The sequence below is a fragment of the Chelonus insularis genome, unplaced genomic scaffold (genome assembly GCF_013357705.1).
Source record: "Chelonus insularis isolate UGA/USDA-ARS -01 unplaced genomic scaffold, ASM1335770v1 contig_94_pilon, whole genome shotgun sequence".
Lineage (NCBI taxonomy): Eukaryota > Metazoa > Arthropoda > Insecta > Hymenoptera > Braconidae > Chelonus > Chelonus insularis.
In genome coordinates this window covers 4,166,812-4,185,323 of record NW_023276783.1, presented here as the reverse complement: position 1 = coordinate 4,185,323, position 18,512 = coordinate 4,166,812, and the positions used below count along the sequence as shown (strand labels likewise).

At 26.7% G+C, this 18,512-nt stretch overlaps 6 protein-coding genes across 12 annotated transcripts; 4 read left to right on the top strand and 2 right to left on the bottom strand.

The window, feature by feature from the left end:
* Position 1: 1 nt before the first annotated feature.
* LOC118072948 (glycerol kinase-like) lies at positions 2-8,495 on the bottom strand. Of its 7 annotated transcripts, none has more exons than XM_035093129.1 (13): positions 8,349-8,495; positions 5,644-5,742; positions 5,196-5,362; positions 3,321-3,400; positions 2,951-3,209; positions 2,635-2,852; positions 2,350-2,562; positions 2,145-2,255; positions 1,561-1,817; positions 1,260-1,465; positions 1,034-1,177; positions 885-971; positions 695-792 (listed from the first exon to the last, which is right to left on the bottom strand). In XM_035093129.1, exons 3-13 carry the CDS (start codon positions 5,323-5,325, stop codon positions 695-697), a joined length of 1,803 nt encoding a protein of 600 aa, XP_034949020.1. In that variant the 5' UTR covers positions 5,326-5,362; positions 5,644-5,742; positions 8,349-8,495. The 7 variants fall into 7 exon arrangements, with proteins under 7 accessions (XP_034949021.1, XP_034949020.1, XP_034949024.1 ...); XM_035093133.1 differs by lacking the exon at positions 8,349-8,495 and adding an exon at positions 7,611-7,741; XM_035093128.1 differs by having other exon boundaries at positions 5,196-5,742.
* A 269-nt stretch (positions 8,496-8,764) lies between these two features.
* Positions 8,765-9,170, top strand: LOC118072951 (cytochrome c oxidase assembly factor 4 homolog, mitochondrial). Its single transcript, XM_035093139.1, has 2 exons — positions 8,765-8,965; positions 9,033-9,170. The coding sequence occupies exons 1-2, from the start codon at positions 8,861-8,863 to the stop codon at positions 9,138-9,140; spliced, it is 213 nt and encodes a 70-aa protein (XP_034949030.1). The 5' UTR covers positions 8,765-8,860; the 3' UTR covers positions 9,141-9,170.
* On the top strand, positions 9,149-9,702 carry LOC118072950 (peptidyl-tRNA hydrolase 2, mitochondrial-like). Its single transcript, XM_035093138.1, has one exon. The coding sequence runs from the start codon at positions 9,172-9,174 to the stop codon at positions 9,583-9,585; it is 414 nt and encodes a 137-aa protein (XP_034949029.1). The 5' UTR covers positions 9,149-9,171; the 3' UTR covers positions 9,586-9,702.
* Positions 9,703-9,856: 154 nt separating this feature from the next.
* On the bottom strand, positions 9,857-13,555 carry LOC118072879 (transmembrane protein 145). Its single transcript, XM_035093035.1, has 5 exons — positions 12,606-13,555; positions 12,008-12,515; positions 11,789-11,926; positions 11,374-11,629; positions 9,857-11,029 (listed from the first exon to the last, which is right to left on the bottom strand). Exons 1-5 carry the CDS (start codon positions 12,980-12,982, stop codon positions 10,839-10,841), a joined length of 1,470 nt encoding a protein of 489 aa, XP_034948926.1. The 5' UTR covers positions 12,983-13,555; the 3' UTR covers positions 9,857-10,838.
* A 162-nt stretch (positions 13,556-13,717) lies between these two features.
* On the top strand, positions 13,718-15,351 carry PQBP1 (poly-glutamine tract binding protein 1). Its single transcript, XM_035092689.1, has 6 exons — positions 13,718-14,040; positions 14,100-14,209; positions 14,287-14,462; positions 14,543-14,720; positions 14,803-14,960; positions 15,041-15,351. The coding sequence occupies exons 1-6, from the start codon at positions 13,971-13,973 to the stop codon at positions 15,234-15,236; spliced, it is 888 nt and encodes a 295-aa protein (XP_034948580.1). The 5' UTR covers positions 13,718-13,970; the 3' UTR covers positions 15,237-15,351.
* A 930-nt stretch (positions 15,352-16,281) lies between these two features.
* LOC118072779 (phospholipase A2-like) lies at positions 16,282-17,423 on the top strand. Its single transcript, XM_035092886.1, has 4 exons — positions 16,282-16,372; positions 16,487-16,646; positions 16,819-16,971; positions 17,035-17,423. The coding sequence occupies exons 2-4, from the start codon at positions 16,525-16,527 to the stop codon at positions 17,123-17,125; spliced, it is 366 nt and encodes a 121-aa protein (XP_034948777.1). The 5' UTR covers positions 16,282-16,372; positions 16,487-16,524; the 3' UTR covers positions 17,126-17,423.
* The last annotated feature ends 1,089 nt before the right edge of the window (positions 17,424-18,512 follow it).

Genomic DNA, 18,512 nt, shown 5'->3' with positions numbered 1-18,512 from the left:
TACATTTTTTAATTTAATTTTTAAGTACATAACGGGGAAAAATTATTGTTATTTATTTACAATTAGCATAATAATGAGAGCAATTTTTCTGGAATACTTTGTAACAAATTTCATTCTCCTTTCACACCATAATTACATTACTTATATTCTTTGTGCTTGAAGTATGTTACAATAGTACTCCGTAAAAAGAATAAATAATAAAAAATGAGGACATTTTGTCCTTAAATAATTACATAATCTTTATCATAGAGGAAATAAAAATCTCTATATATTTCTACAGCTAGATTCAACAAATAATAGCAGACATAAAAAAGTAGGGCTTACTAAAAAACAGTTAATATTATATTGAGCACAATCGGCAAGTAAACTGTACGCTTTTACATTTTAGAACATAGTTACAGTCCCTTAAATAACCGAAATATCAAAAATTAAAATAATACAAATTACATGTGTGCGTACACTCAGTCAATATAATCGCCGAAATAAATAGTATTAACAAATATTATTTATAATAAATATTCCATGTTGATGATTTTTTAAACCTACATCAATAAGCTATCATCACAAATTTAATATTTAAATCTAATTGTTCAACTATCTAATTATATACTATGTAACAAGATATCATTATTGGTGTCTAGCTGCTTCGTATCGATTGAACCGGATGAAAAAACACAGAATGAGGTAAATTTTGTCACCGGTCGTTAAAGTAATAACTCAATCGTAACAGTATGAAACTGCTCATAATGAACCAACTAGCCGGTATGGATGCTAATACTCGATATCTCTCTTCTGTAACACATCATATATTTTTTGTAATTCAGTTCGAATAATATAAAAATACGTTAAGAAAAAATGATTATATTTGTCATGTTTATTTTTACCTGTCATTTGTCCAGGTGTCTTTGTTTCTGCCCAACCTAAACTTCTTTGAACTGCCATTTTCCATTTTGTATATCTAGCGTCTCTTTCTGAAAATCACATGATGATTTCAATATTTTTTTCTGAGCGAGAATTTAATTATAGATGCTACCTTCTGGAGTTGTTGTAGGCAAAAATGTGTCATTTGGAACAGTTTCAGTCTCTTCTCCATCAAGTGGCCAAACTTCAATACCTTCAGCTTGTCCTGCTGCCATCGCGGCTCCTAACGTAGTAATGTCTGGCATTGTTGATCGAACTAAAAAACAATTGAAATATTATTGATAACTTGATAATTTATTTTATTCATAATTAATACACAAAATTTTGCAAATACTTACACACTGGTATACCACTGAGATCAGCTTGAAGCTGCATGAGTAAGTTATTAGTTGACATTTTACCATCTGTGTGGAGTTTTGTTAGAGGAAAACCGCAGTCTTTATACATAGCATTAACAATATCTCTAGTTTGAAAGCATACGGCTTCTAAAGATGCACGAATGATATGCTGTTTTGTGGTAAATGCTGTGAGACCACAGATAATACTGTTAAATAATAATAATATATTTTTTTAGTTATTAATAAACTATAACGGAATATTTCTGTTTATATACAGTATGTATTGAAATAAAATATTTACCCTCTTGCATCTTTTCTCCAATATGGAGCATAAAGGCCATTAAAAGCAGGCACAAAATAAACATCTCCTGTACTGAAAACACTCTCAGCTAAATGTTCACTTTCATGAACATCTTTAATAAGTTTTAAATTATCTCGAAGCCATTTAATTGCTGCACCGGCGACTGCAATAGAACCTTCAAGAGCGTAGACTGCTGGGCTATTTGGACCTAATTTATACGCTATCGTTGTAACGAGACCGTGCGAAGAGTACACTCTCTGGAAAAATCAGAAACAAGTTTTAATGTTAACACTTAATTTAACAGAAAAGTGAAATATTAAGTAGAAAACAAATTGTAAATAAAATTACTTTTTTAATTAAATAAATGAATTAATTTATAAATTCCAAGAAAGCATTAAAAGGGAATAAAAGCTTTAGTTGTTTCACTCCCTTCATTCTAACGAATACTAATGATATAAAATAATGTTTACTGATTTAATTGTTATCATTTAATTATTGCACTATTAGAAAATGTATATAAAATTTTCATTTGACAAGATTCATTATAACTTAATATGTATTTTAATTATTAATATAAATCATACCGTAGTGCCAGTATTACACAGAAGAAAACAACCACTTCGATAAGTATTCTTTGCTTGTCCTTGCTTTAAGCAATTTTGACCAACTAAAGCTGCTTGCTGATTACCTAAAATCTGTTGAAGTATTTCATAACATTAATTAATCATAATATTAAATAACTGGCTTTTAAAAAACAAACATAAAATAGTCCAGTAATGAATTACTTACTGCTGATATTGGAATATCTTTGAGAGGTCCAACAGTGATTTTACCGTAAATTTCAGAGCTACTTTTAATTTCAGGTAGTAATTTCATTGGAATATCGAAATAACGACATAAAGTAGGATCCCATGATAATGTTTCTATATTCATCAACATGGTCCTGGAAGCATTGGTTACGTCGGTGATATAAAGACCATCATCTTTACCTCCTGTCAAATTCTAAAATAGAAAATAAAATATTTTTAAACATCTTACATGCTTATCATGATAATACTTAAGAAGAGTAAATACCCATATTATCCAAGTGTCCAAAGTTCCAACATGACATCGTTTATCTCGAATAGCTTTCCTGACACTTGAAACATTTTGTTTAAGCCATCGAATTTTCAAAGCTGAGAAATAAGGGCTAACTGGCAGACCACATAACGGTTTTAGATGATTTTTACTTTTATCAGGAAATTTGGCGATTATTTGATCAACTACAGAATCTGTACGAGTGTCTGACCAAACTATAAGAAGAAACAATTGATCATTAGTTTTATTCTTATTGAAATTTAAATAACCGAATAAAAATAGAATAATGACTTTGAAATTTTAATTCATTTACCTATTGCATTGTAAAGTGGTTCTCCTGTTGTTGAATCCCATGCAACAGTTGTTTCTCTAGCATTAGTTATACCAATGGAGACAATTTGGGATACATTAGTACCATTTTTTTCCAGTTTTTTGCAAACATCTTTTATACAAGCTTTTACAGCGAACAAAATTTCTTTAGGATCCTGTTCAGCCCAACCTTCTTGTGGACATAATTGTTCAATGTCAATCGAATGAGATGCTACTTCAGCAACTCGTTTCGCAGTAAACACCTAGAAATATTTTTCATTTTATTATTGCTATTATTAATGGATTTTGATATATATCTATAAATTTAATTTAAAATAATAATATGATAGAATCAAATTTTTTTTTATCCTTACCACAAACCGAACTGTCCTTGTACCAACATCAACAACTCCAACAAGTGGTCCAGACTTTTTCGATGAACCAGGCAGTGTTTCTAAAACATTCATCGATTATTTTAATACATGAACTTTGCACCTACTATTGGTATTTCGTAATTTTAGTTTCGCAGACGATTGAGTACGAATCCATTCAAGTGTTCAGAATGTAAAAGTCAGTTATAATTATAGCCACTTCCCTTCTTTAATTCATAGATTTTTAATCAAACCGGTCTGATATATTTATAAAAAATCTTTACCCTATTAGATTAATTCTGTTTTTATTTTATATTTAAATTATTAATTCTGTATGTGAACTTTGCAACGAAAATTTTAACACCTGATGAATAAACATTTCTTCGACGTTAATTTGTTAATTAATTAATAATTTTGAAGTATTTATAAATGTAAAAAATAACATTATTTGTATGACGATAAAAAGTTGTAATAATAAAACATTTCTTGTTTTTAACTTTTTATTTAAAATAATTGGTTGAAAAAAATGATTTTCGTTTGCAAAAAAAAAATACATGCCTGCAGCAGCAGCAGTTTCCGAATTAAGTTCTTCGACGTTTGTTTCAATAGGTGATGAATATTTGTCACCACTCTTTCGACCCATAGTTTACTTTGCCGTTCACTCTTACTGCTCAATAATGATAATTATGTATTCAGTTATATCCGTTCAAGTAGTTAGCATGAAATAACTCCACGTCTTACAATCGATAGATCAAAGTTAAAAGACTATTAATTGATACATTAGGTTAACTGAAGAAAAATAAACGGAACCGCATGTCTGGAGGCATGTTAGTAAATGAATTTTCTCCTTCACCGTTCTTATCTTTTTTTATATATGCCGGTACGCCGAGACATGACGTCATTGAATTTGCGACAAATGATTGGTCAACAGTGGAGGCTTGAATTGACCCTCCTTGTAATTTTATTATTTTATTATTATCTATTAGAATAATTTTACAAATCTTTCTATCGCATTAAAAATACTTTTTTCCTTCTCTAAATAAATAAAATTTTTTTAGCATTGAATGAATTTAAATTTATTCTTAATAACGTTTAAAAAAAATGTTAAGTCACAAAGATAACACTGCATGAATTATTCGACAATTTAATTATATTAGCTGATTATTATTATTATTCATTTGATTGATTGCAAAAAGTATTATTAATGATCATATATTCTTATTTTTCGTAAGAAGCAAATTCACCTTTCAAAGTTAATATTATTGCCAAATATTTATTTTAGAAGAATTAAAAAATGAATATAGCATTGATATTTATGTTGATAATACATACATAAATTAAAGAACAGTTTATAAATTTTGTAGAAAAAAAAATTGCAAGTAAAAAATATTTATAAATATTTTTAAAAATAATTCCGTAAATAGTAATTTATTTATGTGATTAAGAAAAGTAAATTAAATGCAGAGGGATTGTCATGTATCTTAACGAAAATATACGTGATACGTAGATTTTTTCGAAAGCTTTTAATAACTGTCGCGTGATGCTGAACCTCGTGCTGTACTGTAAGATTCATGAGTGTATTATTAGCATCCAACCTTATGTTACGGATAGAACTGTCATTCGGATTTTGTACTTAATTTTGACATTTTCTAGATAAATATTTTATCAAAAAACCAAATATATTTAAAAAAAAATTTTTTACAATTAATTAATATTAAATTTTGTCCACAATAAATAAAATAAACTCTTATCAAAGACAGACTTTAACCTCAGCATTTTGATTAAGATTACTAATGGAAGATTAATTAAAATAATAACAAATGATAATAAAAATATTAATTATTTAGGCCAACTAAAAAATGAGGTTAAATAATTTACCTGTTGATTTGAAGGAATAATACTTGAAAATGCTAGTTTTTCTTCTCATGTCTTGAACGTCATGTACTTCCATAGGCGATAAATCTTTGGTTTCATCAAAAGTATCTTCTTGCGAATCCTGTGACTCCATTATTTGTTCAATTTATTGTGTCAATGATTCCACTTATCTAAATTGAATTTGTTTCTTTCAGTAATTTGAAGGATTTGTTTATGTACAACTAAAATTGTTGGTTAAAATCAATAATGCTTTTTATCAACGTATATATTGAAGCACAAAAATAAGTTTATATATTAAAAAAAAAATATTTAAAATCAACAGATTTAAATGTCGATGATAAAATCGCTGATAAAATATTTGTTTATATAATTTTGAAAGCCGGTGTTCTGCTTATCATGAAAACTTGACTAGACTGGGTAGGGGGGACCAACTCGAAATGACTGCTACAACCTATCGAACTATCCTTCAAAGAGGTCGAAATTTGGCTCGAGTGTATAAGAATGCTGTTATGTTTCATCCTCATGGTCGAATCTAGTTACATCACATGTCCTAAAAATGACATAATAAATATTTAATAAAAATTAAAAAATTTTCTTATTCATATTTAAATAAATATTTCCAATAATTAAAAGTATTTTTAATCTATTTTTAACTTATCATCTATCGATATTTTATATACGATTGTAAAAATAAATAAGTAAAGGCTTGTTCATGTTATTCAATTATCGGTATTTGTTATAACTCAATTTATATTATTAACACTACTTTTGCAAATTGAATGTGTCAAAAAATTTGACCATAAAATATATTTTATTCCGTTTAAGAATTTTTCATTAATATATTTATAATAAATAAAAGTAAATATACAAACTCGATAAAAATTATTAATTGAATTGTAAATATTTTGATATTTGGTGATTAAAAAGAGCAAAAATGTAGTCATGGTCACTTCCACAGTATTGTTTTAATTAAGTAAATTATCGAATCGATGACGGTTTTTACTGTACGTGAGTACTGGACATGATGTGGTCTGGATTAGGCCGCACGATGCGCTGGTTGTTAACCCGGGAAGCATCGGACTACAAAAGCTTTAGGTTTCTTCCTAGCTTATATACCAACTACCCTATACCACGATCACATGCGAGAAGTTATATTTTCCCTTCTAGCCTTCATAAAATTTTTTTTTAAAGCTTCAAATAATTATTACAATTTTCTTTATGATTTTCTTCATTTTTTGATGATTTTATTGATGTGTAAGTTTAATTACAAGTATTTTTAATGAATTTTTTAAATATAAAATCTCCGTCTGGGTGGTTTCAATATGAATTGAGCAGAAATTCTCCATCTGTTGGACAAAACTGAACTACACTCTTGGAAGGCGGTCAGTTCAAGTTATGAACTACTATATATGTACTTAGAACGTTTTAACTGATTAGTTTCGCGTTATTCATCATGTATTGAGCGTTCCAGTGTTAATTACTCTAAAGAGTATTAACAACATTGATTTATTTCTATGAATCTCTTGTGCAATAATGATCATACAAACTTCGGACAAAAAAAAGGAGCATTAAATTATCTTCGAGATTACTAAAAATAGCACATTTTTTATCATTCTACTCACGAACATGTTACTTTTTATTTAAAAAAATTAAGATTTCAATTCGATTTAATTAGTTTGAATTGTCTAAGTGTTATATATGTCATTTTATGTACTACAAAAAAAAGTAAACAATTATAGATAGAAATTATACTTACAATCATTAACCATAATATCAATTATGATAATTAAAAATTTGTAGATAAAAAGCATTAATTTTACACAATAGAAATGATAAAAATATCGTACTATTTATTTAAAAGTTGACAATAATATTACCTTGTTCATTTTTAGAATTTGTTTTCAAAAAATGTTGTACAGAAAATAAACTATATTGCAAATCGAGATCATTCAAACCTTGACTTAAAAAAATTATTAAGATTTAGTTTGTAAATTATTGTCACTATTAATAAATTTAACAATACATATAATCGAAAAAAATACATTTTTAGATATTTTTTGCAATGCTAAATTTATAATTTAAGTTTCAATCGGTATTTAATATCGTAGAAAATAATAAATAACTTTCAGTCATTTAAAATTGCAATAAAATATTCATTTTTGTAATGTAAATTAAAGCTTTTTAATACTATCAAATAATCTACTAGCAATTATTTCTTTTTCTAATAAAGAAAATTAAAATCGTGACTATAAAAATCGCTCAATTGCATCATCATTGACTATTTTATTAATCTTCCACGAAATTTCTTTTTCTACTTACAATAGTAATCAAGGCTTACTTTGAAAATTACCTATCTTATTAATTTCCTAAAGTAATAAACAATTAAATGTAAATTTAAATACATACATGTATGCATACCTGTATTTCATCAACTCTCAAATAACTAGTTAATTTAAATCTTTTCATTCAAATGTATATGAGCAGATATTTTACAAATTTAATGTCACGTGTTATATAAAATTTTTAAATTACTTATATCCTTTTGCAAACGATAATGATTTAACGACATTCCTAATTGACGGAAAGAATAATAATGATACAAAATGACAATAGATTTATTCAATTTAAAAAAACCATAGAATCTATCTAATTATAATTTAAACGAACAACTTGAACTAGTTACTATGAAAAAATTACAATTATAATGTTACACGTTATACCTTGAATCACACCAACGCTTTATTTAGTGCGGCGAAGTGTAAGCATACATGCATGTATACGCCAATTATATGCGCGCGCAATGGTTGTATTTTATGATACAACTTAAGTCGATAAAAACGATTAATAGCATTAACGAGTAAGGTTTTTTCACTAAAAAACTGCATTTTTTATATGACTTTCTTTAAATGATCTCAACTATAATAAATTATTCATATTAAGTTACGAATTCATATTATGTCATTTTTATTGACTAGTTCGCGCCTTGATTTATCACCACTGCGCACGATGAGCAGCCATGTGCTGCAAGAAGTCATATCATGAAATTTAGGTAAAAAGCAAAGATGCTGTTCTGTGTGGAAGGACGTGATACTAGTGACCGATATAAAGTACAAGGGTCATAGGAATAAACTTCTTTATTTGAAAATTGAGACTTACGTTTTTCTGTGATAAATCCCACATTGTTAATAGAGAACATTCAGACTTAATCACCGGTTTAGACTGACGTCTTTTACCAGTCTCACTGCACACAAACACATATACGCCTTTTGTAATTCTATTATTCACCAATCAGTGTAGTAGATCACGAAGGTGGTGAAACGCGCGCATCTCCAAATATTTTAGGATACAGTCGAAAGTTCAATACGTTGTACATATACATATATATTACGTATATTTATATCTAATTTAGCTAATAAACATCTCAACCATTCAATTTAATAAGTTTAATAATCTTATCTTATTGATTTATCGGAAATAATTTGTTTAAATATTTTAAATTTCGAAAAAGAAAAATATTTGATGCTTAATTATTTTGGTATCACTGGTTTTTATCATTGTTAGTTTGGTAGCAGTGACTACGATTGTTTCTAATGTTCATAATATGAAGACTGAATTGATATTTTTTGCACATATTTAAAAATAAATGTTGCTTAATAAAATAGAATAATATGACTTTGTTGACGGAATCGAAGTCACAAAAAGAAGAAATTGATGATCCTCTTGAACGTATGCTAAAACAAACTGGATGTATTGAGCTACATTATCAAGTTGCGGTAAAATTTGCATTATAACTAACCTAAGTAATTTTAATTTTTATATCATGGTTTTTTTTGATATCAGGAATGTATTGCTGAAACACAAGATTGGCGAAAATGTCAAGATCAAGTTCAAAAGTTTAAAGTTTGTATGGAAAAGTATAGAAAATCACGAGAAGAGCTTTATAAATAAGTAGTCAATTGTTTGTTACAATACAGAGATAATGGTACTATTACTGAGGAAATTAAAATATCTGTTAACAAAAGGTTTTCCCAAAGAACCATATAAAATGGTTCTTGTTGTACGAACAGATATTCCAATGGGAAAAGGTAAAGTTGCATCTCAATGTGCTCACGCTGCAGTTGAATGTTTCAGTCAATGTTCAAGTAGTAAATTAACAAAAGAATTTTTGGATGCATGGTTAACTCTTGGTCAACCAAAAATTGTCCTTAAAGTTTCAAGTGAAGAGAGTTTGAAACAATTAGCTAAAAAAGCAAAAAATGAAGGTTTGATAACTTCACTCATTCGTGATGCAGGTAGAACACAAGTAGAATATGGAACCATCACTGTTTTAGGAATTGGCCCTGGACCTAATAGTATTGTTGATAAGGTTACATCTCATTTGCAATTACTTTAATTATTGATAAAAAAGGAAAAAGAAAACAATGTACATAATTTTTTATGTATTTTATTTATTGTTAGAAAACGATAATATTCAATCGAATTAAATGTTTTAGTCAACAAACTTATTTAATTATAATAATACATACATAACATAATCATTTTAATAGTGAAATTGATAAGAAATGAAAATTTGAGTTTACATAAAATAGTGAAAATTATTTTCAAAGAATAAATCCATGAATTGATTATCAATAATAATGTTTAATCAATCTGAGTATTATGAATTTTTTCATGTTAGTCTTGAGTTCTTGATAGTTTGAAAAACTAAGCGTAGAGTAAAAATTCATTATTACAATCATTCTATTTTTCATTTCAGTGATAAATGTGCATATTATTGTTGTTAATACCATTTATATATTTGATGATTCAAAATGTATTATAATACAATAAAAGTTTTGTAGGAGTCGATGTATAATGAAATTTTATGAAATACATTTATAAATTTTTAAAATTACAAGCCTCGTTCAACGTTACCTGTTTATGAGTAATAATAAAAATACAAGCTTTGAAGGAAGAATAAATTTTTCTATAACATTAATATTAACTTACAGGCTAACATATTCGTTTCTCACAAATTTGAGCAATAATGTAAGTATTCATTTACAAAAATTAAATGTGTTTTTACTACTTATTAATTCTTTTAAATAAGTTTAATTTCTCTACGTAGCTTTTAAGTCATATCTGTATCCTATGAAATTAATATACATGTTTTACTTTCATAAATCTATGAGTATTAAAGTTTACAAAAAATATTGAATAATATAACTATTGATGTCTGTTAATAAAAATTATTATGGCATAATAATCCTGTCATATCTGTATGCTTAATATGTTTCAATGAATGAATGAAGAAGTTTTGATTCAACTATTTTATCATGATAATTTTTACAAATGGCGATATACATGGTTTCTCAATAAATGAGTTATAAGGCATTTTCAAGATAATGTCATATCAGTTATTAAAAAATTTCAATTTTTTAGATTTTTAAAAATATTTTATCATTAAGTAATGGAGATTATTTGATTCGCGTTTGAATTCGAATGAAACCAATCAAGATATTGTTGATGAGCTAAATGGACTGATAAATGTGCAAAAATAGTAGTTTTACACGATGTAAATAGATTATTGTGTCATAATTTGTTATGTGAAAAATTTGGCAAAGTTACATCACATTAATGACATTTCTATAATTAACAAAAAAAATTTTACGCTATAATTTTACTAAGTTCAGGAGGTTCAACGTAATTATTTAAGACGTGTGGTGCCTCATTAAATTCATCTAATTCATCGCCATTGTCAGTACCTTGTGCAAGTAAAAAATATTGTTCGCTTCGGGTTGGCCACAATAAATGGGTCATAACACAGTATGCGTAGCAATCTGCTGAGTACGTGATTCCTTTAGAATTAAAAAAATAATTTTTAATATACATACATTTTGAAAATTGAAATAATAACTTTCTTTTTAAGAAAACTTTTTTAAAATATTGTATGAATGAATAAACATTAAATGTATTCAGATTTTTTCTTACTAATAAAGTATACTATTTCCAAAATTGCCAAGTGTAATCAATTTTATAAGAAAAATACAAAATATCAATAAAACAAATTTTAGTAAAAAAATTTAAAACTTGTCAAGTCATTAAGAATATGTTTTAGAATAATCTAAGAATAATCTATGTTTTAGAAAAAAAATAAAATAAATGATTCACTCTCGATTAATAGATAAAGAATACGACTTACCGAGAAGAAATTTGAACCTCCATAATGCACTAATTTGCAATGCTATTAATGCTACTACTGGCAAATATATAAACCACACAAGTGCAGAAGCACCAAAGTGTAGTAAAAAGTTCAATTTTTGAGTATTATGTTCATACGTCATCGTGTTGCGCAGTTCTAACAAAAACCAAATCATTATAGCACTGCGGAATAACAAAATAAACCATCCAGGCCATGTTTGGTATTCATCAATGTCTTCAATAATATCAACTTCAGTCTGAAACATAAATGATAAGCCATTACTAGCGCAATAATCATTGTCAACCTACTGATTAATCTAGGAAGTTAAGAATGTAATTACAAGTTTTCATGTATTTTTTTCATTTTAAGATATAGAAAGAATTTATTACTTGATAAGTAAAAAAAGAATACGTACCATATTCCAGACATATAATAAAATATGAACTACTCCATAACAAAACCAAATAAGGAAAACTAAAGGCTTCCATGTCAATTCAATTCTTGTTACTGCCCATCCTTTTGCTAATAATAGCAATAGAAGCATAAAAATTGTCTAGTGAAATAAAAAAATATATTTTTAAAAACATGAAATTGTTATGATTGAAAATGTTTAAAAAGTTTTTTTCTAGCTTACTCGTGATGAAATATCAAAAATATCGCCTGCAACTTCTAACTTTTCATACCCCACTCCATCCAGTGCAAATTTTAAAACGTGTATAAGAATTAAACAAATTGCAATAAATTCTAGAAGAAGACTCACTGTAAAAAGTCTAGTTACTGGATGTCTTTGCAATCGAGCAGCATATAATTGAAGTGGTACAAGTATAATATAACATAGAAAAAACAGCAAATAAAGTTCAACTGTATTTTGTCTATCATATGAAAATTGATAAGTTAAACTATTAAATCCACTGTTATTAGGATTGCCGTTGACAAGCCAGATATCATAATCAAGCGTCATACTATCATTAAACCATTCCCATTGGCACGTTTTAATATTACGATAGCACGAAACTAGACTTATGTACCAAAATCTTGGTTGCCAAAGATCTTGGATTACATAGGTAAATTGATGATCTTTTATTACATTCCAAGCTAAATCTTCATCTGGACAAAGTTTTCCTTTCTCACAAGGTACTCTCCTATAAAATATTAAATCAGTATTAAATTTTGAAATGAAAATTTTCTGTTTATCTTAGAATATTTAAAATAATAATCGTTATTATTCATACCTTAAAAAGTCTTGACCGCCTAAATTACAATCAGAATCATAGGAACTTTCATTCAATGTATTAAACATCATCGAACATGCAGCATTTTTATCAACCACTGATCTGTTCCCATAATACTCTAGAAAGTGAGTTCTGTCTAACACAGCGAATGTTACATGTTTCGATGTTTTTGTACGAGATGTTATATTGCCAAAAATATATCCATAAGAATCTTTTTGACGATGACGATCGGTTTGTTGAAAACCAAATTTGATTAAAAATTTAAAAAATTCATTTGTATTAAAAGTTCCAGTCAAATGTGTGCAGTCACTTTGTTGTGATAAAAATGAAACGTAAATTCCAATCCATACAAAAATCAAACCACGTTGGCTCAACATTTTTGAACATAATAATTTATGGTTGTTTTTCTACGATTATATTTATAATAATTGTTAATAATAAAAGGTTAGTTGAAAAAAATAACAATTTCTAAGTTTTTCTTTTGTATAAATCTTTCACATATAACTTGTAATTCTAAATAGATTTCATACACTAAACGTTGTCTTTTGATAAATAAATAAGAATCAGAATATAATGATGTATTAAAAATGAATAACGAAATCACGTTCACTACATTTAAAGGTTCATTTCGAAAATTAGTTTCAAATATTGATATTGGAATACATTCTGAACAAAAATAGTTCGCTTAACACAAGTATTTTATCTAATCAATGAAAAATATGTAATATGATGAACACATGACAACAGATACTAAAATACTTTCTTTTAGTATAACACATTTTTATCATTCAATAAAACAACTTTTATAGGAATTCATTGTTTTGAAATCTATGGTGTTTAATAATTTATTTAATGCTAAAACATCTTAAAAATAAGAATAACAATGCACACACTTGCACTAAAAACTCCAATTTAAATAGGCGTTTGATACGTATGATTGTTGTACTGTTTTTTAGAGTTATTATTATTATTATTGTTATTTGTCAAATAAAATACTGACATTTTATGATATACCAACCGTCGGTCTAATATTTATTTTGACTCAATACTTTTTGATTCTACCACATGGCAGCACCAGACGCTTTTTGAGGTTATTGGTTATTTATTTAGCAAAAGTGTCAAATAAAATTATTATCATAAATACAAAAAGTTGTTGTGGAAAAATATACGTAAAAATAATTTATAAATTTAACATTTTCTGAATAAAAATTGTTTTTCGTTTAATATACCCTTCAATTTTAATATTATTATGTGACAATTATCTGGTTGATAATAGTTTAAATTAGGAGCATTTATTCCTTGTTTATTTCTACATACAGAATATTTTGTATTTTTCGAAATAAAATACTCAATCATATAAAAACAATGCCATTACCGGCAGCTCTAGCTGCTAAATTAGCAAAGCGAGGTTTAATTGGTGGATCTGAAAAAGAAGGTACGTTTTATTTTATATATTTGACAACTTTCATTCATAAATTTTTATGGATTTTATAGAAGTCATTTCCAAGGAACCAAAAAAGAAAATACATGAAGAAGTAATTGCTGAAGATTATGACAATACAAAAGAAGAGATTGATGAAATAGACATATCACAAAAATTTATGGTATTGATCATATGAATATTTTTTTGATTGTTCTTTAGTCAATAGATTTACTAATAAAATTTTATAAATAATTTTAGGGATATTCTGGATGTCCAAACAAATATAATATTTATCATGAATGTACTAAAAAATGTAAAGAGTTGTGGGGCGTGGGACAAACACAACCTAATGAGAAATATTTAAAACTTCAAATGAAACTTATCCAGAAATATCCATTACCAGAAACGTGGAAGGCTGTTTATGATCCTGGTGTGTAAGTTATCAAAATTTTAAATCTAAATTTCCATGTAACTTATAACGCATATTATATTTATTTGAATTTGTAACTCGTAGCGGTCAACATTACTATTGGGATTGGTCGTCTGATTTAGTATCTTGGTTACCACCTGGCCACCCAAAATGCCAAATTTCTCAACCAGCATCACAGTTAAGAGAAGAATTACATCTTAAAGCTGCTGATCAAGACGATATGTCGAGTGAAGACAGTGGTAGTGATCAAGAACCTATGGAAGTAAGTTGTCTAATAACTATTCATTTTGAATTGAAAACAGATAATTATATTGAAAAAATGTTTTTTTTTATTAATTATACAGGTTGAAGGCTCCGAACCAAAAAAAGATTACAAAGTAGTTACAAAAGAAAAATTTAAAGTTCCTGAAAATAGAAGAAGCTCAAAATTAGAAGTTAATAAAGATAAAAAAGACCGAACTTTAGATCCAATGGATCCAGCAGCTTACAGCGATATACCAAGGTATATATATATATATGTATACAAACATATTATTATTTGACTTGAACTTTTATTTATTTTAATTTTTACTATGATTGCAGGGGTAAATGGTCTGATGGATTAGCTCGTCACAACGAAGCTAAAACTGGAGCTGATACAACTGCTACGGGACCTCTTTATCAAATGAGGCCATATCCTAGTCCAGGAGCTGTTTTACGATCTAACAAATCAAATAAACCTGAATCCGAAAATGCAAATAAACCTAAAGTATCATTTCCTGAAACTCCAGAATTGTGAATTAATTATAAAATGAAAATTTTTGATGATCGAGCAATACAAATACATTATTTGTCAATACAATTAACAAAATACATTATAAACTCTAACTTATAATAATGAAGTAAACAATAAAATGGACTTGTACATATATTATTGTTTGAAATATTTTCGTTATTTATACACATAATTTTTAATTTTCATATTTAACCGAGAATTTAATTCGATTACATGATGTACTTAATTTTTTATATAATTAAAATTTTCAACAAAATTATACTGCTCCAAAAAAAAACGTAATGTCAGTTATTAAAAAGTAGGTGGAGAATAAACAGTGAATCTAAAGAATAATTTAAGTTCCGTCAAGATACTTTGATGAAGCAAGATAAAAGATGAAACTTATGGATAATATTGTGGGAGTTGATTGTATATAGATTCGCATAATTTAAGTTACTTCACTACTGGATGTACCGTGTTCTACTGAACTCTGAACAAGCATCCTAGCAGTTATTCGTGTGATTCTTGTGTTTATTGACGCTTGTGTTCATAACATAAACAATAGTACATAAACTTTTTTGACTATTTCTTTATATGAATATTATATCACACTAAAGAATTACTAATAACTTAATTGAAAAAAACTTTAAGTGACTATGATTTTTTAAAAATGGAAAACAATTCCAAAAATTAATTAGTTAATTTCAAGATTGATTATTGTTTTTTTATTAATGTAAAGATGAATTTGATTCGATATATAACTTTAATTATAATAATTATTACATTGACAAGACAATTTGTTTATACGCAATTATTTGAAAGCAGTGAAAATAGCATAAATGATATTGACAACACACAAAATGTTCCTGATTTTGATGACCAAGATTATATTGATAATGAAATTGACATGAAAGCAACATATAGATCAAATGTTGAAAAGATTCTTCAAATTTTTGTGACTATTTTAAATATTCGTGAACCAATATTTAATTTAAATAAACTTATCACAACACTTTTATTAACATTACCTCCACCGTTTCGAGATTTTCTTACGTTAAGTTCTAATGATGATCCGGAAGTAAAAACTGAAAGGGCGTTTCAGTTGTATGGTATAATTAATGATTTAAAAAATGGTTATGGTTACCAAACAATATATCCGGGTAAATAATTCTTCAACCACAATTATTTGAGAAAGTTATTTAATATTTATTTTGTCTTTAATTTGGTAAATATTAATAATAATTAATTTTGTTATTAATATAAATCATCCACAGGTACTTTATGGTGCGGTGATGGAAATATTGCAAAAAGTATGAGCCATTTGGGCACTTTTTGGAAGACAGATAATTGTTGTCGTCAACATGATTCATGTCCATTTTACATTGAGCCTGGAGAATATTTGGGTTTGTTGAAGAATAATGGAATTTTTACCAGGTAGTAACAATAAATAAATTATATATAGTTATTTAATAATTTCGTTAACTAATCATGAAACTTCTAAGCTTATTTAAAATTCAATAATTAATTTAAATTGAATAAAATTGTATAAATATACTCCTCAACAAATTTGCCAATTTTAAAATAATTTTTTTTCTTTATTTTCAAGGTCTGCTTGTTTATGTGATTTCCAATTTTACAAATGTTTAAAAAATGTAAACACAGTCATTTCAAGAAATGTTGGCATCACATACTTTAATATATTACGACCTCAATGTTTTAGCTATGATTATCCAATAAAATCTTGCGCAAAATACGATAGGTAATTAGTTTTTAACTAATAGAGTAATTAATCTATTAATGATCTTTAAAAAATTAATTTTAGCTCAAGAAGCAGTCATAAAAAGTGTATCCGATACAAGTTAGATAAGACTAAAAATAAAACATTGGAGTGGTTTGATCTTCCAGATTTTTAAATAAATGGAATCACATTTCCAAATTGGAACCACAGAAATTGTTCTACGAGAAATAGTTCAATTTGAAAGGCAATTAATTTAAGTTTAAAATAAGTAAATATACAATCACAATTTTCCAAGTAACATCGAGATACATCGAAAGTGTTATTTAGGATTACATCAAACTAAAGTTTATGAAGTAAGAGAAACGATCATCTAACCATCATACCCTACCATCACTTTCAAATTATACGCTAAAATGATTATAAGCTATTTTCTATTGTTATTTGTCTATACAATTTATTACTAATCATTCCTGCAGGCGTAAATTTCCTATTTTCACATGTAAATGTCAATGGGTATACCAAGAAAAATTAATTTTGCAATTCATTTCTTAGTATGCAGTTAATAATTTTGTGACTATTTACTGTAATATTAGACATTTGAATAAAATTATTATATATACTGAATAAAAAACCAATTCCATTATTATCAATTAGACAGTTGATTTTATTAAAAATTATTTCAGAAAAAAATATTAATCTTCAAAAATATTTTAAAAATTGTGTCAATACTTAGTCAAAAAATCAATACTAGTTATCCATGTAAGTTATATGATTTTTAGGAATTAGACTTCTTTAACTTTATATTTTCCTAATAAGAATCTTATAGAAATTAACGTAATAGAAAGTATTTTACATAATTGTAGTGCTCATAATGTCATAATGTTGGAAACAATTGATAGTTATCTAAATATTAAGTGTGTTTTTAATTGAAACTGTATATACAACAATGTTTCTCTAATCTTTTGATGATTGTCAACAACTGAAGTTTGTTCAATGACTTTAGTGTCCTCTACGTCACCCATGAGTTCCTGATGATCAAAGTCACATTAAACTGAGATTGACTTTTTGAAATTATCTTTTTTCATAGTAAGTTAACAATTTTGATACTTCAAACTAAAATTATAATATTAAAATTGTCTTATTGTTGCTCACTTATACCGAAGAATTAATTAAAAATTGTTATTAAAGTTATTTGAAATTTAATAAGATTGTTAGCTTTGTTTAAAATTTATGTTAAAAAAAGTCTTGACTTTTTAAGGGTTACAAATACTTTTAGTGCAAGTTTTTAATTTTTATTATGCATACTTATGTAAATGGTGTATGTACTTACTTACGTCGTAGACATCTTGTTTATATGTCGTAATAAATAAATTTGAGTTTAAAGTCTAGCTCCACGATTTTTCAAGGTTTTTTAAAGAATAAGCTTCATTGAGCTAAAGAAAATAATTAAAATTATCTTAACTAAAACTCCTTACATTAATAAAGGATTCGACATTATTATTGTTGATTAGCTATAATTAATAAATTATCTGGTGGTTCTTCGTATAACGAATAATGATTAA